The sequence below is a fragment of the Mangifera indica genome, chromosome 5 (assembly GCF_011075055.1).
Source record: "Mangifera indica cultivar Alphonso chromosome 5, CATAS_Mindica_2.1, whole genome shotgun sequence".
Taxonomy (NCBI): Eukaryota; Viridiplantae; Streptophyta; class Magnoliopsida; order Sapindales; family Anacardiaceae; genus Mangifera; species Mangifera indica.
The window spans coordinates 19,230,012-19,247,010 of record NC_058141.1 but is presented as its reverse complement, the minus strand read 5'-3'; the positions used below and the strand labels follow the sequence as shown (position 1 = coordinate 19,247,010).

The 16,999-nt window shown below is 32.3% G+C and overlaps 2 protein-coding genes across 4 annotated transcripts; one reads left to right on the top strand and one right to left on the bottom strand.

The window, feature by feature from the left end:
* Window positions 1–324: 324 nt before the first annotated feature.
* On the bottom strand, window positions 325–4,457 carry LOC123217215 (protein FAR1-RELATED SEQUENCE 7-like). Of its 2 annotated transcripts, none has more exons than XM_044638049.1 (5): window positions 4,187–4,457; window positions 1,092–3,441; window positions 837–989; window positions 696–755; window positions 325–612 (listed from the first exon to the last, which is right to left on the bottom strand). In XM_044638049.1, the coding sequence occupies exons 2-5, from the start codon at window positions 3,435–3,437 to the stop codon at window positions 514–516; spliced, it is 2,658 nt and encodes an 885-aa protein (XP_044493984.1). In that variant the 5' UTR covers window positions 3,438–3,441; window positions 4,187–4,457; the 3' UTR covers window positions 325–513. The 2 variants fall into 2 exon arrangements, with proteins under 2 accessions (XP_044493984.1, XP_044493985.1); XM_044638050.1 differs by lacking the exon at window positions 4,187–4,457 and having other exon boundaries at window positions 1,092–2,921; window positions 3,005–3,138.
* An 8,327-nt stretch (window positions 4,458–12,784) lies between these two features.
* Window positions 12,785–16,641, top strand: LOC123217493 (L-3-cyanoalanine synthase 1, mitochondrial). Of its 2 annotated transcripts, none has more exons than XM_044638554.1 (10): window positions 12,785–13,071; window positions 14,498–14,611; window positions 14,722–14,779; window positions 14,884–15,147; window positions 15,244–15,381; window positions 15,526–15,577; window positions 15,699–15,778; window positions 15,893–15,952; window positions 16,223–16,303; window positions 16,393–16,641. In XM_044638554.1, exons 1-10 carry the CDS (start codon window positions 12,896–12,898, stop codon window positions 16,489–16,491), a joined length of 1,122 nt encoding a protein of 373 aa, XP_044494489.1. In that variant the 5' UTR covers window positions 12,785–12,895; the 3' UTR covers window positions 16,492–16,641. The 2 variants fall into 2 exon arrangements, with proteins under 2 accessions (XP_044494489.1, XP_044494488.1); XM_044638553.1 differs by having other exon boundaries at window positions 12,786–13,075; window positions 14,502–14,611.
* The last annotated feature ends 358 nt before the right edge of the window (window positions 16,642–16,999 follow it).

Below are 16,999 nucleotides of genomic sequence, written 5' to 3'. Positions count from 1 at the left end.
AATTTATATAAATGTGATGAAGGGTAATTTTGATATTTGACAAAAATATAAAACAATTTTGCTTAAGAATAAGAGAAAGGGACACTTTTACTTGATAAAAAAATAAATTAGACATTTAATATAATTTCCCACAAATTTATGTGGGTCAGAACAGAGCCTCCTCTTGAGTAATTTTGAGGTGAAATAGAGATAAATTAGTAAAATTCTCGACTGAATATCAATATTAAAATGTCACATTGATTTTGTTTTACGTGTGACTGCAATTTGGGCGGCTTTACTGATCTGAAAATTCAAATTTCTTTAAATCAGTGCACTGAATTGGAGTAGATGAATTGCCTCTGCATCTTTCAATCTGTTCATAAATTATTGTGTACAAAATACAGAAGATGTGAAGATTGACTCCTTTGTATTCCCACCTAATTCTATGATTCAACACAACAATTATTTGCAACTGTAACTGTACAACACAATATATATCCACAAGAGAAGAATGGCGTGAGGCATTCTTCTTCATTATTTGGGTACAAGATATGTGGAGTCAGGACCTCTGTATCTGTGATCATAAAGCATAAATGAAGACGAATGTGGATGGTGCATGTCAAGATCCATAGCCTACAGAAACATACACGGAATGGCTAAATCAGCATCTAAATGCAAAAACCATTAGCCTAATTTATTTCTCCACTGCCGTTTACCTGCCTCAGTTGAGTGGTGTTTGAGACAGACTCATGATTTGTGTTATGTATCAAAGGTTCCTGTATGATAATATCTCTTAAATCATTCATAAAAATATTTCAAAACAATTGTAGAGTAAATGATAAAGTTATTGTTTATACCTGGAGCAACGGAGTTTGGTTAGGAGGGTTCTGTTGGTCAGAGTAGAAATTTGGTTGTTGATACATGTCCGTATTGGGTTGTTGGTCTATGAGCATATTAGGCTGTTGGTACATGCACTGAACCACCTGAATAGTTTCAAAATTGTACAAGCTCTGCCAATACATATTTTAAGATTATAAGAATAATAAAATCACTGAAAATAGGACAAAGAGATCAAGATAATTTTGGATAAGTGTAAGTAAACCATTAATCACCTGCATAACAGGATTGTCTGTTGGAGGCTGGGATGAAACATAAGCAGATGGGGGGCTTGAAATGCAGGTAAGAGCATTTCGAGATTGTACTTTTACATTCTGGTCTCTTTTGGTTTTGGCGCTTCTCGCATTTATATTCTTCAATTTGCGTCTATCAGTATTTGCCCTTGTTCCCTGTGCTTTGTCATCCACCTCCTGATCCTCATTTCTGTTTCCATCCAAAAAAGGGTCTGCATTTTCACTTTCAGAAGCATTTGCCCCTGTGCTACTTGAGGTGATACCTTGGGCTTCATCAGATTTTGATGTCAAGATTTTTTCAACCCCTTCAATTACTTCCTCCAATTGTCTTGACGCAAACTGAAATGCATCCGCGGAATCAGCTGCCCTGGCTGATATATTTAGTATTCGATAACACAAATCTTTGTAACGTCTTGCTACAACCAACTTGAGGTTTTCAGATTCTATGATCTCAGTATTATTCCCCACATTTCCAATCTTTGCATCTCTGGTCCATCGCTTTAAGATATACTGGGATGGGACCACCTTTATATTCCTATGATCAAGCACTTTTAGTGCATGACTACAAAGAAACCCAACAGACTCAAACTTCGTACAGTTACAGACAACTATATTGTTAGAAGAATTGAATGTAACACAGTATTCTCTAGATTGACCAAAGGTGTTCACTTTGTATTCAGACAAAAATCCTTTCTGACTGGACTGGTTAACAACATCATTTAAACATTTCTCATATTCTCGTTGAAATAACTCAAATGCCTTTGGCGTATAAACCTCACTTGCATGCTTCAACAAAATCACATTTGCCATTAACCTTGGCATGCACCTATACATCTCTTCATTAGCTTTATTTTCTTTGTAACGCTGCTCATCTACTAACCTTTCAAAATGGTTAAAAAATTGAAGCATACCTTGATCAGAGATAAGATGATTACTTAAGTTATTAGATAAACTCTCAGCCAGATGTCTACCATTCAAATCAAGAAAAAAACTGTTTCTGCCATATACCACAGCCCATTTCTCTCTTTCTCTGAACATCCATTTCAGCCAGTCATTTTGCTGAAGACCATAATTCTCAAGAAGAGTTTCCCATGATTGAATAAAACCTTCTTCATCTTTCTGGTCATAAATGCAACTTCTAAAATCAGAGGTAAAAGATTGAGTATCCTTCACTATGTGGCTAAGGTGCCTAAGAGCATTTTGGTACATCTGCCATAGGCATATACAATGGTCTATTTCTGGTAAGACCAAATTAATCGCCTCAACAACAGCTGCATCTTGATCTGTGAGAATGATCTTTGGCTTCTTTCCAGACATAGCCTCTAAGAATGTATGAAGTAACCACTTGAGTGATTCAGCAGTGTCATCAAATAAAAAGGCCGCCGCAAATACCACAACTTGATTGTGATGATTCACTCCGATAAACTGCACAAATGGCAAAGAATCTTTGTTTGTTCGGTGGGTTGTGTCCAAACAAACCACATCACCAAAATGATCATAATCAACAACCATATTATCGTCAGCCCAAAATATGTTGCATACTTTATCATCAGCATCAAGCTGAATCGCATAGAAGAAAGATGGATTTTCAAAGTGCTGCCTCTGGAAATGGTGCAGTAGACGTCCTGCTTCTCCTTTTTTCATATCTCTTGCCCTTTCACATTGGAGAAAATTGTCATAACCCATGGCAAGACAATCAAGAGAATCTCGTAATTCAGATCTCCTGCTCATAAGTTCATAATCTGTACTTGACTGGAAATCCAAATCAATTGGCAAGTCAGCCTCAGAAAATTGAGTAATGCAAAGCTCTTTCTGCAGTTGTAATATTTGAGAATTATTGGGGTTTATATTATCATGATTGTGATTTGCTTCAAAATGAGTAACCCTGTATTTACCATCAGTTTGACGAGTGATGATCATATGTGCCAGGCAACCAGTTCTGGTTTCTTTTCGATGTTTCTTCACATTAATGTCCCTTTTGTCCTTCCGCCGATATCCTTCTCTTGAGCATGTAAACTTTCTAGACACCACCTGACCATGTATCTTACTCCTATTTACCCAATCTTTTCTCACTCTGAAACCAAGCAATCTGGCATATCTGTTGTAAAATCGGTGAGCATGCTCATCTGATTCAAACTCAGTACCAATTTTAAGTACCCCATCAGTACTGGCTTCTTCTTTTGAGGAAAGACTGGCTGGAGTCACACAGATGCCTTTTGGAATGAAGCTTTCATGCTCTAAATTCAAGTCCAGCTCATCTGCTGTTTGTAGTCTAATATCCATGTCCTCATAATGAGGACTACCCAAGTCGTCATCAACCCTGTTCATTGACCTTCAATAAACAAGTAATTCATCAAACATACGACCATATTACAAAAAAAAAAAAAAAATTGAAAATGAGCTTATTTCCTTGGACTTCCCTTCTTATATTCTCTTATAACAGTAAGGTATCACTGGTTTGACAAAATTATCCACTTTGATACATGTGCAATATAGAAAGTCTAGTTATAACATGAACAAAGACATAAACAGAGTGATTTCATAAACAGCTATGTGGTGACTAATAACTCTAAATGTAAGGATTGAAGAATCTCCACCAGATATTGTATTTCTTCTAGTGTCTGTCCCAATGTGAAGCCAATATCAGGCCATCAAAACGCATTTCAACAAACTAGCAAAATTGAATATGCAAGCATACTGTGCGCAAAAAATATACATCCTCTCTATAACTATAATTACCAATATATGCATCAATTAACTTCACATCAAACCTACAATTTAATGTTGCAGTGACTGAGCAAAAATGCTTATAGCTAAATCCCATCAACCGAAATGCTTAACGTAAAATGCGGCTATGAACTATCCAAAATAAAATAAATTTCATTTCCAGTTCGTTTTGTTTAATAATTTAAAAACCCTAACATGCAGAGGCTCTGAACATATGAACCTTACTAAAAATAAACTTAAAAAAAAAACAATTAAGCAATGAAGAAAAAGAAAGGAGACAAAAAAAATGAAAGAGAAGAATAAAATTGAAACACGTATAATATACGGGGATTGAGTGAAGAATGAGATACCAGAACAGGGCAATTCGAGGGTCGTCGATGTAAATTAGACAAACTTGAGGGCGGAGGAGACAGCTGTTAATGACGAAAAAGTATTTTTATATATTATATGATCTGTGAAAGAAAGAAAGTTTTTTTGCATTGTAACGCTTTTAGTTGTGTGTTTTTCTGTTTGTACCCGTATTTTTCTAATATTTGATTGAGCCCATAAGAATATACATGTGCTCCCCGTGCCCTAATTCATAATGATATTCAGAATTTGAGATTTTTGAAACAAGAAGATGAAACACTCATCTCTTCCCTTCCACAAGACGCCAAAGATTGTTTTGTAGAGCTCTAGGTACGAGCTACTCGTATGTTTCCTTTGGTCTTTCTTTCTGTCTTGGGTTTTTTTTTGCCCCTTGTGTCCGTTGTGGTATTTGTCATTGGCCAAAGGACTTATTCACACCACCCCCACCCAAAAGTATGTTATTTTTTCAAGTTTTTTTTTTTAATTTTGAAAATCTCGAATACATATTTATGATTGGTTAAAATTAACGGTAGTAAGGATAAAATTATTAGTTTATCTATAATATTAAAAATAAATTAAAATATAATTTTCTCTCTCCTAAACTTTAAAAATTAAAAGTTTCACCCAACTTAAGTTTTAAAAAATGACAGTTTCCCCTTAGAGTTTAGTTTCTAGATGTCTGATGCCATTGTGGGTGGCATCTCCCTCCTGAAGCTTCCTCTTTCTCTGGCGGTCTCTCTCCACCCATTTGGACGCTCAATTAGAGTTAGAGGAGGTGTGTAAGATAAAGAGCTTCATTGGGGAAAACAAAACTCTTCGTCTTTCACGTCTTCTCTGACATTGATCGAGCATCCAAATGGGTGGAGAGAGACTGTCAGCAATGGTGTCAAAGATAGCGTCGAATATCTAGAAACTAAACCCTAGGAGAAAACTGTCGTTTTTTAAAAATTTAGGTTAAAGAAAAACTTTTAGTTTTTAAAGTTTTGGAAGACAAAAAGAGATAAAATTTTAAGGGTTAAGGTTCTATTAATTTTAACTGCTCATAAATGGGTAGTTGAGATTTTTAAAATTAAATAAGAGAAACTTGGGAAAACAATATACTTTGGGCAGGAAATAGTTCTTTGGCCTTTATCATTTTCTAGTACCTTCATGTTCAGGTCATGGATTTTTTTAACAATAAACTCTTACTAGAATCAGGTTATTTCGTTGAGATTAGATCTATTATATTAAATAAGTAAAATTTTTGATTCAGTAATTAATTTTATAATAATTATATTAAAAGTTTGATTTATAACATTTTTATCTTTCTTTGATCAGGATTATCAATGATAAATAATAAAGATTGACTGAAAAGGGTTTTGATCAACTTTAGTCACTAAAGAAGCAAGAGAATAAATTATAAACTGTAACAAGAGGAAATATAATTTTTTAAATTTTTAAGTGATGAAAATGATTAGTTTTTTAAATAAAAAGGTGAAAATAATATATTTTTTTTATTTTTTTAATATTATCGATTAAATAATATTTTTACTTTTAAATTTAACGACTTTTATTAATTTTAATAACTAATAAATACTTACGTTTTCAAATTTTAATAGGGAAGAGTTTAGGTTTCAACTAAACCTTTGGTGAAAATAAGTTTTTGGCCTTTGATAAATTGCAAGTGGGTTTTGAAACTATACTCTTACTCTTATCATTCAGAGTATTTTTCTTAAAGACTATAGTAGATATTAATACTGATAATAACATAAAAGTATTCAGAATTTTTGCCTATACATAAAATTAAAAAAGTTCATAGTCTATTGTACAAAATCAATATATTTTTCCTCACGTGCGTTGGGTCGGTTCAGCAGTCAAAGCCTCTGTATCAAAGATTTACACGAACCAAAAATCCAATACCTTTTTATGCTTATTTGTCTTTTAATATACATTGTCAAACGGACTGCAGATGATGGAAAACTTTAACTAAGACAGGAGCCAAATCTGGAAGGAAATAAAATAGCCGTCCACGTTTATTTGACGCTGGAATTCGCAAATCAAATCACAAATCCATTTGACCAAAGTGCCTTTTTCCTCCTCAGTACTGGAACATTTCGCCATGAGGTGATGCAGCTTCGACATTTCAAATTCCGGAAATAATGAGCATCTTCTTCTTCCCTTTGTCAAATTTTCAACTTACTATAGAAATTATAGGTATAATATAATATAAAATAAAAAATATTATAAAATTTAGATATAAATAAAATATTAAATATATATACATTTGATATAATATATTATCAATAATACGTTTTTAAAAATATATTAATATTAAATATAATTTTAACACTTTTTATATATTTTTTGACTAACAATTCAAACATAAAGTATCTAATTAATAATTAAAACTAATATAACGTAATATATTATTAAGATTTTATCCTCATAAAAGATTATTGACAGATATTATAAATTTTCATGACAAAAAATTTGGTTTTTTTATTTATATAATTATTATATTATGATAAATAATTAAAAATATAAAAGATACTTTCATATTTAAAAAATTTATAAAAAGCAAAAAAAATATATATTTAATACAATAAATATATAAAATATGTATTTAATATGTTTTACATTCAAAATTTTAAAATAATTTATTTAAAATATAAATTAAATAAAAATATGAATAATTTACGTTTTTATTAAATAGGGTCACAATAAGACTCTAAAATTGCTTTAGTCATACACATCCTTCTCAGTTGTCATCTCTTGTCTTGCGTTATTCATACTTCTTTCAACAATTGGTAAATATTTCTTTCTTCTAGATGCCAAAGATTTATCCATTCAAGGTTCCCAGCGCTAAAAGTAAAAGTTTAATGGTGCACATAAAAGCGATGCTTCATCGCCCAATACTTTGTTGCAATTTTCAATTACGACTAATTATTTAAGCGGCGTATTAATCACGGAGTATAAATATTTGTTAATGATAGAGATGTGATGCGACTAAGGCCAATGAAAAATATATGAAACGATGATATCGATGATAGTAATAGTAATCATATTATTTTTAGAACCATCATGATTTGATCTTGTCTCAATCTCAATCTATACATTGATATATTATTTATTTATTAATCGATGATCACATGATAAGTATCGAATACGTATTTTTTATTGAAAGAAAAGTTTCGATGATATAATATTAAGAAAAGATAGTGGATTGAATTATTAAAGTGAAGTGGTTGGATTTATACTCCCTTGGTGTCGCTACGAATTTGACATAAAGAATGGCGAAAAAAGAAAGTTGATCGACTTTACACCCGGTCACCATTATGTCTAAGCATACAAAATTGTAAGGCTATTGAGAATCTGACGGAGATGAGTGGAACTAAACCAAAGCATACAAAATTGTAAATGGAAACAGCCGAATCTGACCAGGTTAGAAGCCGGCCACAAGCAACAGCTCCACTGTCCACCAACTTGCATAATTTTCCTTGACCTGCCTAATTAATTTCTAATGGCTGCTGGAGGGCCTTTGAGAACGATGGTTCATGGTACTTACACAAGCAAGGGCGGCTATTACAAGTACAGGGACCAGTCAAACAGCCATCCACTTCATTTTCGCTTCCTCTATCTCAAGGCAGCAATGAAGTGATTTTTCAGCCAATCCCACAGAAATAGGATCCCCGTTTACAGTGTGGTTCGTAAGGGAATTTTTGTCCAATGCTTTATACACGGATTTTATCCAGGCCAAAGAATTGTTGCCCACTCAAGTTTAAGTATAATCCCAAAACCACGTGGTGAGATTTGAAAAATCTAAAATCCTACCCATCTGTTAAAAATTTTAGCTAGGATTAAGGTTGAAACTATCTTTTAACAAAAAAAACTAAAGTTTTATTATGTTTGCCCCTCTCAGTTTGAAAATCTCATAAATCACCCCCACCTAAAGTTTAAAAAATCAAAATTTTCCCCCTAAGGTTTGCAAATCATTATCGAACACGCGAACTTCGCCATCTCGGGTGGCATCGACTCTCCCTCTTAGCTTAACTCTCCCTATTGATCACTTTCCAGCCATCGACAAAGGTTAATTCCTCTGACGAAGATGATCATTGGAGGTCTCAAACAGCCACATCATCTTCGTCTAAGACCTCTAACGATCGTCTTTATCTTGAACAAAAATGAAATCATTTTCGTTTGAGACGAAGACAATTTCGTCTTCGTCAGAGGAATTAGCCTTCATCAATGGCTGATAAGTGATTGGTAGAGAGAGTTAAGTTGGGAGGGAGAGCCAACGTCACCCGAGACAGCTATCTCTGGCAACATTTGCAAACCCTAGGGGGAGAATTTTGATTTTTCAAACTTTAAGCAGAGGGTGAGAAATTGTGAGTTTTCAAGTTGAGGGGGTAAACATAATAAAACTTTAGATTTTTTTAAATTTTTTATTAAATAATTATTTTATGTTTAACTATAACTTAGATTTTTAATAGATGAATGAAATTTTAGGGTTTTCAAACCTCACTAGTATAACTTTAAGATAACACTTAAACTCGGTGGTGAAATAGTCCTTTGGCCTTTTATCCAAAGGGTCAATCCATGATTCAACTAATCCTACAAATGATATAAAGTAGTAATGTGAATATAATATAATTAAAATTTTAAATTCGTTTGTTAAATATATTTATTTATTAACTTGGTGGAATAAATTATTCTTGCTTAATGATGCTTGTGCCCAGCTACAACCCAAGGTTTGACTTTCGTTGTCTGTAGTTAATGCTGTAAGTAACGCGACTTTTTAGAAAATTCAGTGGGAAATTAATTGATCTAACCAAACTAAGGGTCCTAACATCAATCAAATCATCTAAGATAATGCCAGAACTGCTCTCATCCGAAAACTTTAAATCTTCACCATCTCAATTTCAATCGTTTTAATCAAGGTCTCAACTTAAAATCACAAAATCTTTAGGATCGACTGCCACGTAGATTTATACAATGTTACACAAATTTATACAATATTATCAATTATTTCAATTAGCTTTTCAGTAGTTTTTATATCGAAAAATCATCGGGGAGGAAGGTGATGAGAAGGCCTACTAATACTTCCCAAAGTAATTGTCAAATTTGAAAAAATCAAATTTTAAGAGAAAAATTACAAATTTTAAACTTTTGGGTAGAAAAAATTATTAATTTTTTAAACTAAAAGAGAAAAATGAAATGTATTTTTCTTAATTTTAATATTAATAGTAAAATAACGGTTTTACTCTTATAGCTAGTAGAAAAATTTAACTGAAGTTGGATAATGGGTGGGTATTTAAATTTTTGAAACTCCATGGTGAGTGTTGCAAGTGCAATAAAACTTGGGTGGGCATAAGTCCTTTGGCCGGAGATAAATGATATTTTATATATAAGAGTTACTGGTACTGTTTGTTCACACAATTGATTTTCCAAATTGTTTCCAAGAAATTATTACCTAAAAATTAATAGAATTTTCAAATTAATTTTATTAAAACATTAACTAAAAATATTTCCAAATTACTTTTTATGAAATTATTATATAAAATTAATTGAATTTCCAATTGAATTCATTAAAAATAACATTATATGTATTCAAATACATATTTATATATAATATTATATGATTGAGTGTTATTTTATCTTTAATTAAAAATTAATCAATTATATAATAATACACGATAAGTATGTATCTAAAAAAGATATACATAATTTTGTTGTACCTAAAAATGTTTCCAAATTAATTTTATGAAATTATTACCTAAAAATAATTGCAATTTTTATATTGATTCCATAAAATTTGTATTCTTAAAAAAAAATTTTGATTTTCCAATTCACTTCTTTATCAACAATTTATCAATTTTCACTGAAAATTCATCTACAAAATTAACAAACTTATAACCGTCGATTTCGTGCTTCCCCACCCGATCTTGGGTTCGGTTTAAATATGGGTCAATTTTTATCAAAATCTCTTTTTTTATGTTAGTATAAAATCGACCAACCCTATTTTAACGATTTTATTGGCATGATTCCTATAATGTTGACTAAAGGTGTATAATAGACCAAAAAAAAAAAAAAGAGATTAACTTAATTAATTACTTAATAAAATAATGAAAAAACACTAATAGCCTAGTGAACACTAACAAGACTACACAAAGTAACTAAATGATACTACCATTAATATGATAATTAGATCAATTTGATTTTACAGTTGAATCATAATTTGACACAATTAACCAATTAGTTTTATTTGGTGGCTAAAATAAATTTCAATTATGACCCGAATAGAATTCTTCGTCAGGTCGGTTGGTCTTCCTAGTTTATAGTATTTGAGTCTTCTATTCCTAAGAGAGGGCATTTTCCTCACTTTTTTAAAGGTTAAATGGACTCATTCCCACCCAAGGTTTAGCTCAGTTTCAAAATATATCTATAGAGTTTGAAAACTTAAATACTCACCTATGAACGGTTAAATTTATCTAAAACGTTAGTGATAAGGGATAAAACTATTATTTTATTACTAAACTATAAAAGTTTATATAATTTCTCTTTCCCTAATAGTTTAAAAATCTAACAATTTCTTTATAAAATTAAATTTTGACCAGTCAATCCAACAAACGGTGGCCACTCTCTCTCCCTCTACAACAATGTACTCCCAACAATATCTGGACAACGAAGGTTTTCCTCTCTTGTCATCAACTCTTTTTCAACCCTTTTAAGATTCATTTCGCTCTTGGAAATCATGTGACACCTCCCTTTCAGGATTTGTTTCATTTCTTTCGATGGGCTCTTCTGCCACAAAATTCGACCGATAATGAAGAAGCTGACAACTCACTAAAACGAAGATGAAAAAGCCATGAAATCCACCAAAAGGGGAGCCAATGACATGCTAAAACGAAAAGGAAAAGAGCCGACAGAGAAGAAACCTAGAAATGGCAAATGGCAAAGAAGGAAGTGCCAGCAACCAAACTTTAGAAACCCTAGAGCTGATGATCCATTTGTGGGGGGTGAAAGAAGTTTTAAAAAGTTTAGGGGCACTTAAAAGAAAATTAAAACTGAAATTGTTAGTTTTTAAAACTAAAAAAATAATAAAATGTTAATTCTTTAATATTATTAATTAAATAATATTTTTACCTTTATTGTTAACAGTAAATTTTAATACAAATTAGATGATACATAGATATTTAAGTTTTTAAAACTCTAGGTATGTTTTTGAAAATAGATTAAACCTTAGGTGGGATTGGTGTTTGACCCATTTTTAAACAAGTTCATTCTGATCCCGTGCACGGGGTTGGACGTTCTTCAAAAATCAAAATCAAAATCAATTGCTTTTCCTTTGACCGTTCTTTCCAGATAGCCAAGAGCCAAGAGCCAAGAGCCAAGAGCCAAGAGCCAAGAGCCAAGTGCAACACTAACCAACAAATAGTCCAACAAAGTAATCAGCTGGCGACTACCCCACAAATACAAAATCACGAGCTCAGAGAAAAATATATGGACATATTTAACCCTATTTACTGATAGTTGGCCCCCATTTTCATTTTCATTTTCATTTTCATTTGGTGCAATTGCCATTAAATTTACAGTAATTAGTATAACTCTCATCTTCGCCCATTATATGATTAATTTTTAATTTAATTTTATTATTTTAATTAAAATTAATGTAAAGTAATGATAAAAATATATTTATTAATCCTAAAGGGCAGAAGTGCTATTTAATTTTGAAGTTTTTTAATCCTTTCACATTAACAATCCTTGGGTAAAGTAGACATGGCCAAGAAGCCAAACTAGCCTATGGGTCTAGCTTGATCCCTTTGAAAAGGCACGAATTACAAAAATATAAAAATTAATATATATTATAGGTCAACCCACAAAAACATTAGATATAGCTAGAGTTAGATTTGAACCGAATCCGTTTAATCTTGAACTTGATTAGAATGAGCTAGCGCTATACAAGCTCGATCGAGCTCGAGCTACTTGTCAAAATTTTTAATTAAAAATTTTGATACAAAACGATATCGTTTTGACCAATATGTATTAAAATGATATCGTTTTAATAACGAAACATGAATCGAATCGAATTCAAACAGAATTTGAATTTGGGTTTTATGAGCTTGAACTTAGCTATATATAAACCGAGCCAAGTTCTAGCTTAAGTAAATTTGAGCTCAGTTTGATTTAAATCCAGTCTAGATATAGTCGGACACAGTCCAAAACTGTATCTAAATAGAAGATAATCATTTAACAAATGGATAGAAAAATAATTTTTTTAAACTTTAAAATAGGAATATGCAGTTTTATTAAACCTTGGGTGGAAATATTCTTTGGCCAAAAATGTGCATTGTATATGGACATAGGATGCGCAGTGTGAGTCTAACCAATATCGACAAGTTTTGATAGGAGTGGTGTTATATGAATTTATTTTTATATATAATTATATATATAATTATGAGGTTAAATATTATTTTATTTTTAATTTAAAATTATTTAATTATTTAATAATATATATAAATATATATTTATTTATAGATTTAAAATAATATATAATTTTGTATTAATTATATTACTGGGGAATGAATTTGTTTATGAATTTTAAAGGTTATAAAAAGAGATTCACAGAACGAGGCTCTTGCTCATCCTCATCACTCCTCTTCATTATCCACTCAAGTGGTTCTTCTTGCGACAGTGCTCCAAATTAGTCTTTGAGCAAGCCTTCCCTCTTTGTCATGGCTGCTGCTGCTGCTTTAAGGAGCCTCTTGAAGAAAAAATCTACAACATGCAACCAGTTCATGCTGAGGAGATTAGTCTCCACCCAACCTATTGTTGATTCTCCATCTTTTGCTCAGAGACTCAGAGATTTGCCTCTGGATCTTCCTGGAACCAAAGTCAAGAAAGATGCTTCCCAAGTAATTCATTCTTCATCATAAGTTTCAGTTTCTTTTAAAATTAGCATTTGATGAGTACTGTTCATCATCATTTAAATTTCCTTGTACTAACAATTCACTATTCGCCTTCTTCTCCTCTTTTGTTCAGTCTTCCTTCTTGCCATAATCTTCGTAAGAAAGATAAAACAGAGTGGTTTGTCGGTGGCCGTATTCTGTGTGCTTTCATTATTGACCACGTGATGCACACATGTAGATGCAATGATTATTCATTTTTATATGCTTCCAGCCATCTTTCAAAATAGGATCAAGTGCTTTTGATATATATGTATATCAATATATATCAAAAGAAAAAAAAAAAAAAAAATATATATATATATATATATATATATATATATATATATAAAATCTATCTATCTATCTTCTTACGGTGCCGTGAAGTTACGGACGACAAGGGTATGATACTCTCCTTCCATTGTTGGGAAGATATCTCCATTCTTTTTAAAAGAAAAAAATCTTTCTTTTATCTTCTCCTCTTCCGATAAAATATTTATTAGTTTTCAAAATATATTTATAATAATTTGAAATTTGTTAGAAGTACATAGAAGGGGGAGTGTGTCGAGTCATTCGCATTATAATCTTTAACCAAACTTTAAAGAAATGTTATTTTTTGACATTTAATATAAAAAAAAATATTAGTTTTCAAGATTTTAAAAAAATAAAATTTAAATTTATTTTTAATATTTTGGATAAAATAATAAATTTATCTTGAAAACTAATATATTTAAATATAGATAAATAAAATTTTTAAAGTTAAATAAAAAACAACATGCCTCAGTTGGAAATAAGTCCTGACAAAAAAGAACAAATCAAGGCGAGTTCTTGGCTGATATTAATCACAAATCAAACTTAAATTTAATGAGTTGAAATTATTTTAACTCGAGTCTGACTCATTCATTCTGTATGCCGATCGAGGTGGAAAAGCTTGGATTGAATGACTCCTAATGGGTCCAGCTGAATAGGAGGTCCCACCTATGGTATGGTAGATGGGGAGTTGGTAGAACGATTAGATGAAGCATTCATCAATTCTACAGAAATAAAAACTGCCGTACATTGCACGCACATATTACCAGTCCCGTGACTTGCATGTGATCGGTTTAGTTTCGTATTTGTTCTTTTCTAGGATCATATTGTTTTATATATAATGCCTCCTATATTAACGATATAGTTGTTCATTCAATTCTGACGTAATACGAATGATGAACCAGCTTCGGTTTTTTTTCTTCCTTTTTCATTCAATTTCAAAGTAATATCGGTATCTAAAACAGTGTTAAAACTAAAAAGCGATTGAAGTGATTGACAAAATTATTTAAAGTGCTGCATCCATGTTAGCTTGTTGAATCATAGTAATATGAACTGATATTATTCTTCATGTTTCCTCATCTTTCAGCTCATTGGCAGAACTCCCCTTGTATTTCTTAATAAAGTTACAGAAGGATGTGGAGCTTATATTGCTGTAAAGCAAGAGATGTTCCAGCCTACTGCTAGTGTTAAAGACAGGTACTTCTGTCACTGCTGTCATAAATTTATACAAGAACGTATAATTTAACGATCACCTTACTATGTTGGTATTGAAATTTGAGAGTATGCTCTTTTATTTCTGATATTAGACCCGCATTATCCATGATAGAAGATGCAGAGAAGAAAAACTTGATATTTCCGGGCAAGGTTAGCTGAGTAGTTACATTTTATTTTCCTCACATATGTTTTGTCTCTAAACTATTAAATTACATTAAATCTTTCTCTAACTTAATATTCAATTGATGAACTAGACAACTCTGATAGAACCCACTTCAGGAAACATGGGAATAAGTATGGCATTTATAGCAGCCATGAAAGGATATAAGATGGTTCTGACCATGCCCTCTTACACAAGCTTGGAGAGAAGGGTGACTATGAGAGCATTTGGAGCGGAATTAATCCTCACTGATCCCACTAAGGGGATGGGAGGGACGGTTAAGAAGGCACACGAGCTTTTGGAATCTACACCAAATGCTTTCATGCCGCAACAATTCTCTAACCCTGCCAATACTAAGGTACCAATTAGCTTCTATCTTGTACTGCTTGTTTATGCCTAACAGGGAAAAGATCATTGGTTTAGTAATGGATGTGTGACAACAATTGGACAACAGGTGCATTTTGAAACTACAGGTCCTGAAATATGGGAGGATACTCTGGGGAAAGTAGACATCTTTGTTATGGGCATTGGCAGTGGAGGAACTGTCTCTGGTGTTGGGCAGTATCTTAAATCTCAAAATCCTAATGTTAAGGTAATTAAATACCCAATTTTCACTTTTAGTTGAGGGTCAATATCTGCTTTAAGAATAAAGAAGAAACAGCCAGGACCTGTAAGCTAATGACCCAAGTGAAACAGTTATGTTCAAGATAATAGTATAATTTTTTTTTTGTTGTAGATTTATGGGGTGGAACCAGCTGAAAGTAATGTATTGAATGGTGGTAAACCAGGTAAACAGTGTGTTATTTTGGCATTTGTTAATCTGCTTTCTGTGAATTTTATTATTACGCCTCATTTGGATCCAAGGTCCTGGTTGGACAAGCTGCAGTCTAACATATGCTATTAAAATAGGTCCTCATCTCATTACTGGCAATGGGGTTGGATTCAAACCAGATATTTTGGACATGGATGTAATGGATAAAGTTCTTGAGGTAAATGTTGCGCATGCACCATCTTTTCAAACCCTTTTTTGCATTAAATAAATAAATTAGTTAAAACTCTCTGTGAGGCTAAACTACTGAATTTTACTTAATTTTCTGTGACAGGTTGGAAGTGAAGATGCAGTGAAAATGGCTAGGGAATTGGCCTTGAAAGAGGGGCTAATGGTAAACCTCAAATGATCTTTAAAATTCCAGTTATCTCTACCCATAGTTAATGAGTTTTAATACAGCTGATAGTTACCTTCTCTCAATGAGCATTTCTCTAGATCTATCTCAGACTCTGTCTGAAGTTGTTCTGAGCATTGTAATCGGGTTTTTTGGCTGAAATATTTCAAGCCTCTGTTCCAATTATTAGACCTACAACTTTGAAGTTCTTCGTAATGTGCTGAATTTCAGATAGTTTTAAGCTTGATGTCAACCTCGTGGTTTGTGTAGGTTGGGATATCTTCAGGTGCCAACACAGTTGCAGCATTAAAACTTGCTCAAATGCCCGAGAACAAGGGCAAACTTATTGTTGTAAGCACACTTCTGTCTTAATTTCTGTCAATCTTATAAATCATACCCAGTTGGAAATTAGACTATATGGTTATTGGTTAAAATTTCAGACTCTTCATGCGAGCTTTGGTGAGCGGTACTTGTCATCTGCCCTGTTTGAAGAGCTGAGGAAAGAGGCTGAGAGCATGCAGCCAGTTCCAGTTGACTAATGCTATTAGCGTGTTGGCCTGTGAAAAGCTCAAAATTCTATTGGAAATTTCTTGTTTCAATGCTCTGGTTGAGCTATGCTTGTCTGGAATTTGATGTGTTCTTAAATTTAGGTGCAGAATATAATAACTTTTGGTCAAATTTTCCCTTAATATTATTCCATACAGGTAAGTTGTCGCTAACGGTAGGACTTAGTGTAGAAACTATTAACACCGCTGAATGTTCAGAAAACCACGCCTCAAAACTAACTTTTGAGATAATAAACCCGACAAAAGAATATATAAGAATTCTTATAGCTACTGAGTTATTACCAGTGGCAACCAATTTAATAAATAAGAATTTTGAAAATCAAATCCGGAGACGCTTTACGCCTTTACCATCGATGGCGAGCACTCTGTCTATCTAATAGCTTGTATGAATCTATTATGTAGCTCTTTAGTCCAGATTAGCTATGGCTTCTTAAGGACAGAATACTGATGAATCATCAGCATCTTCCTCGATCAGAAAGTA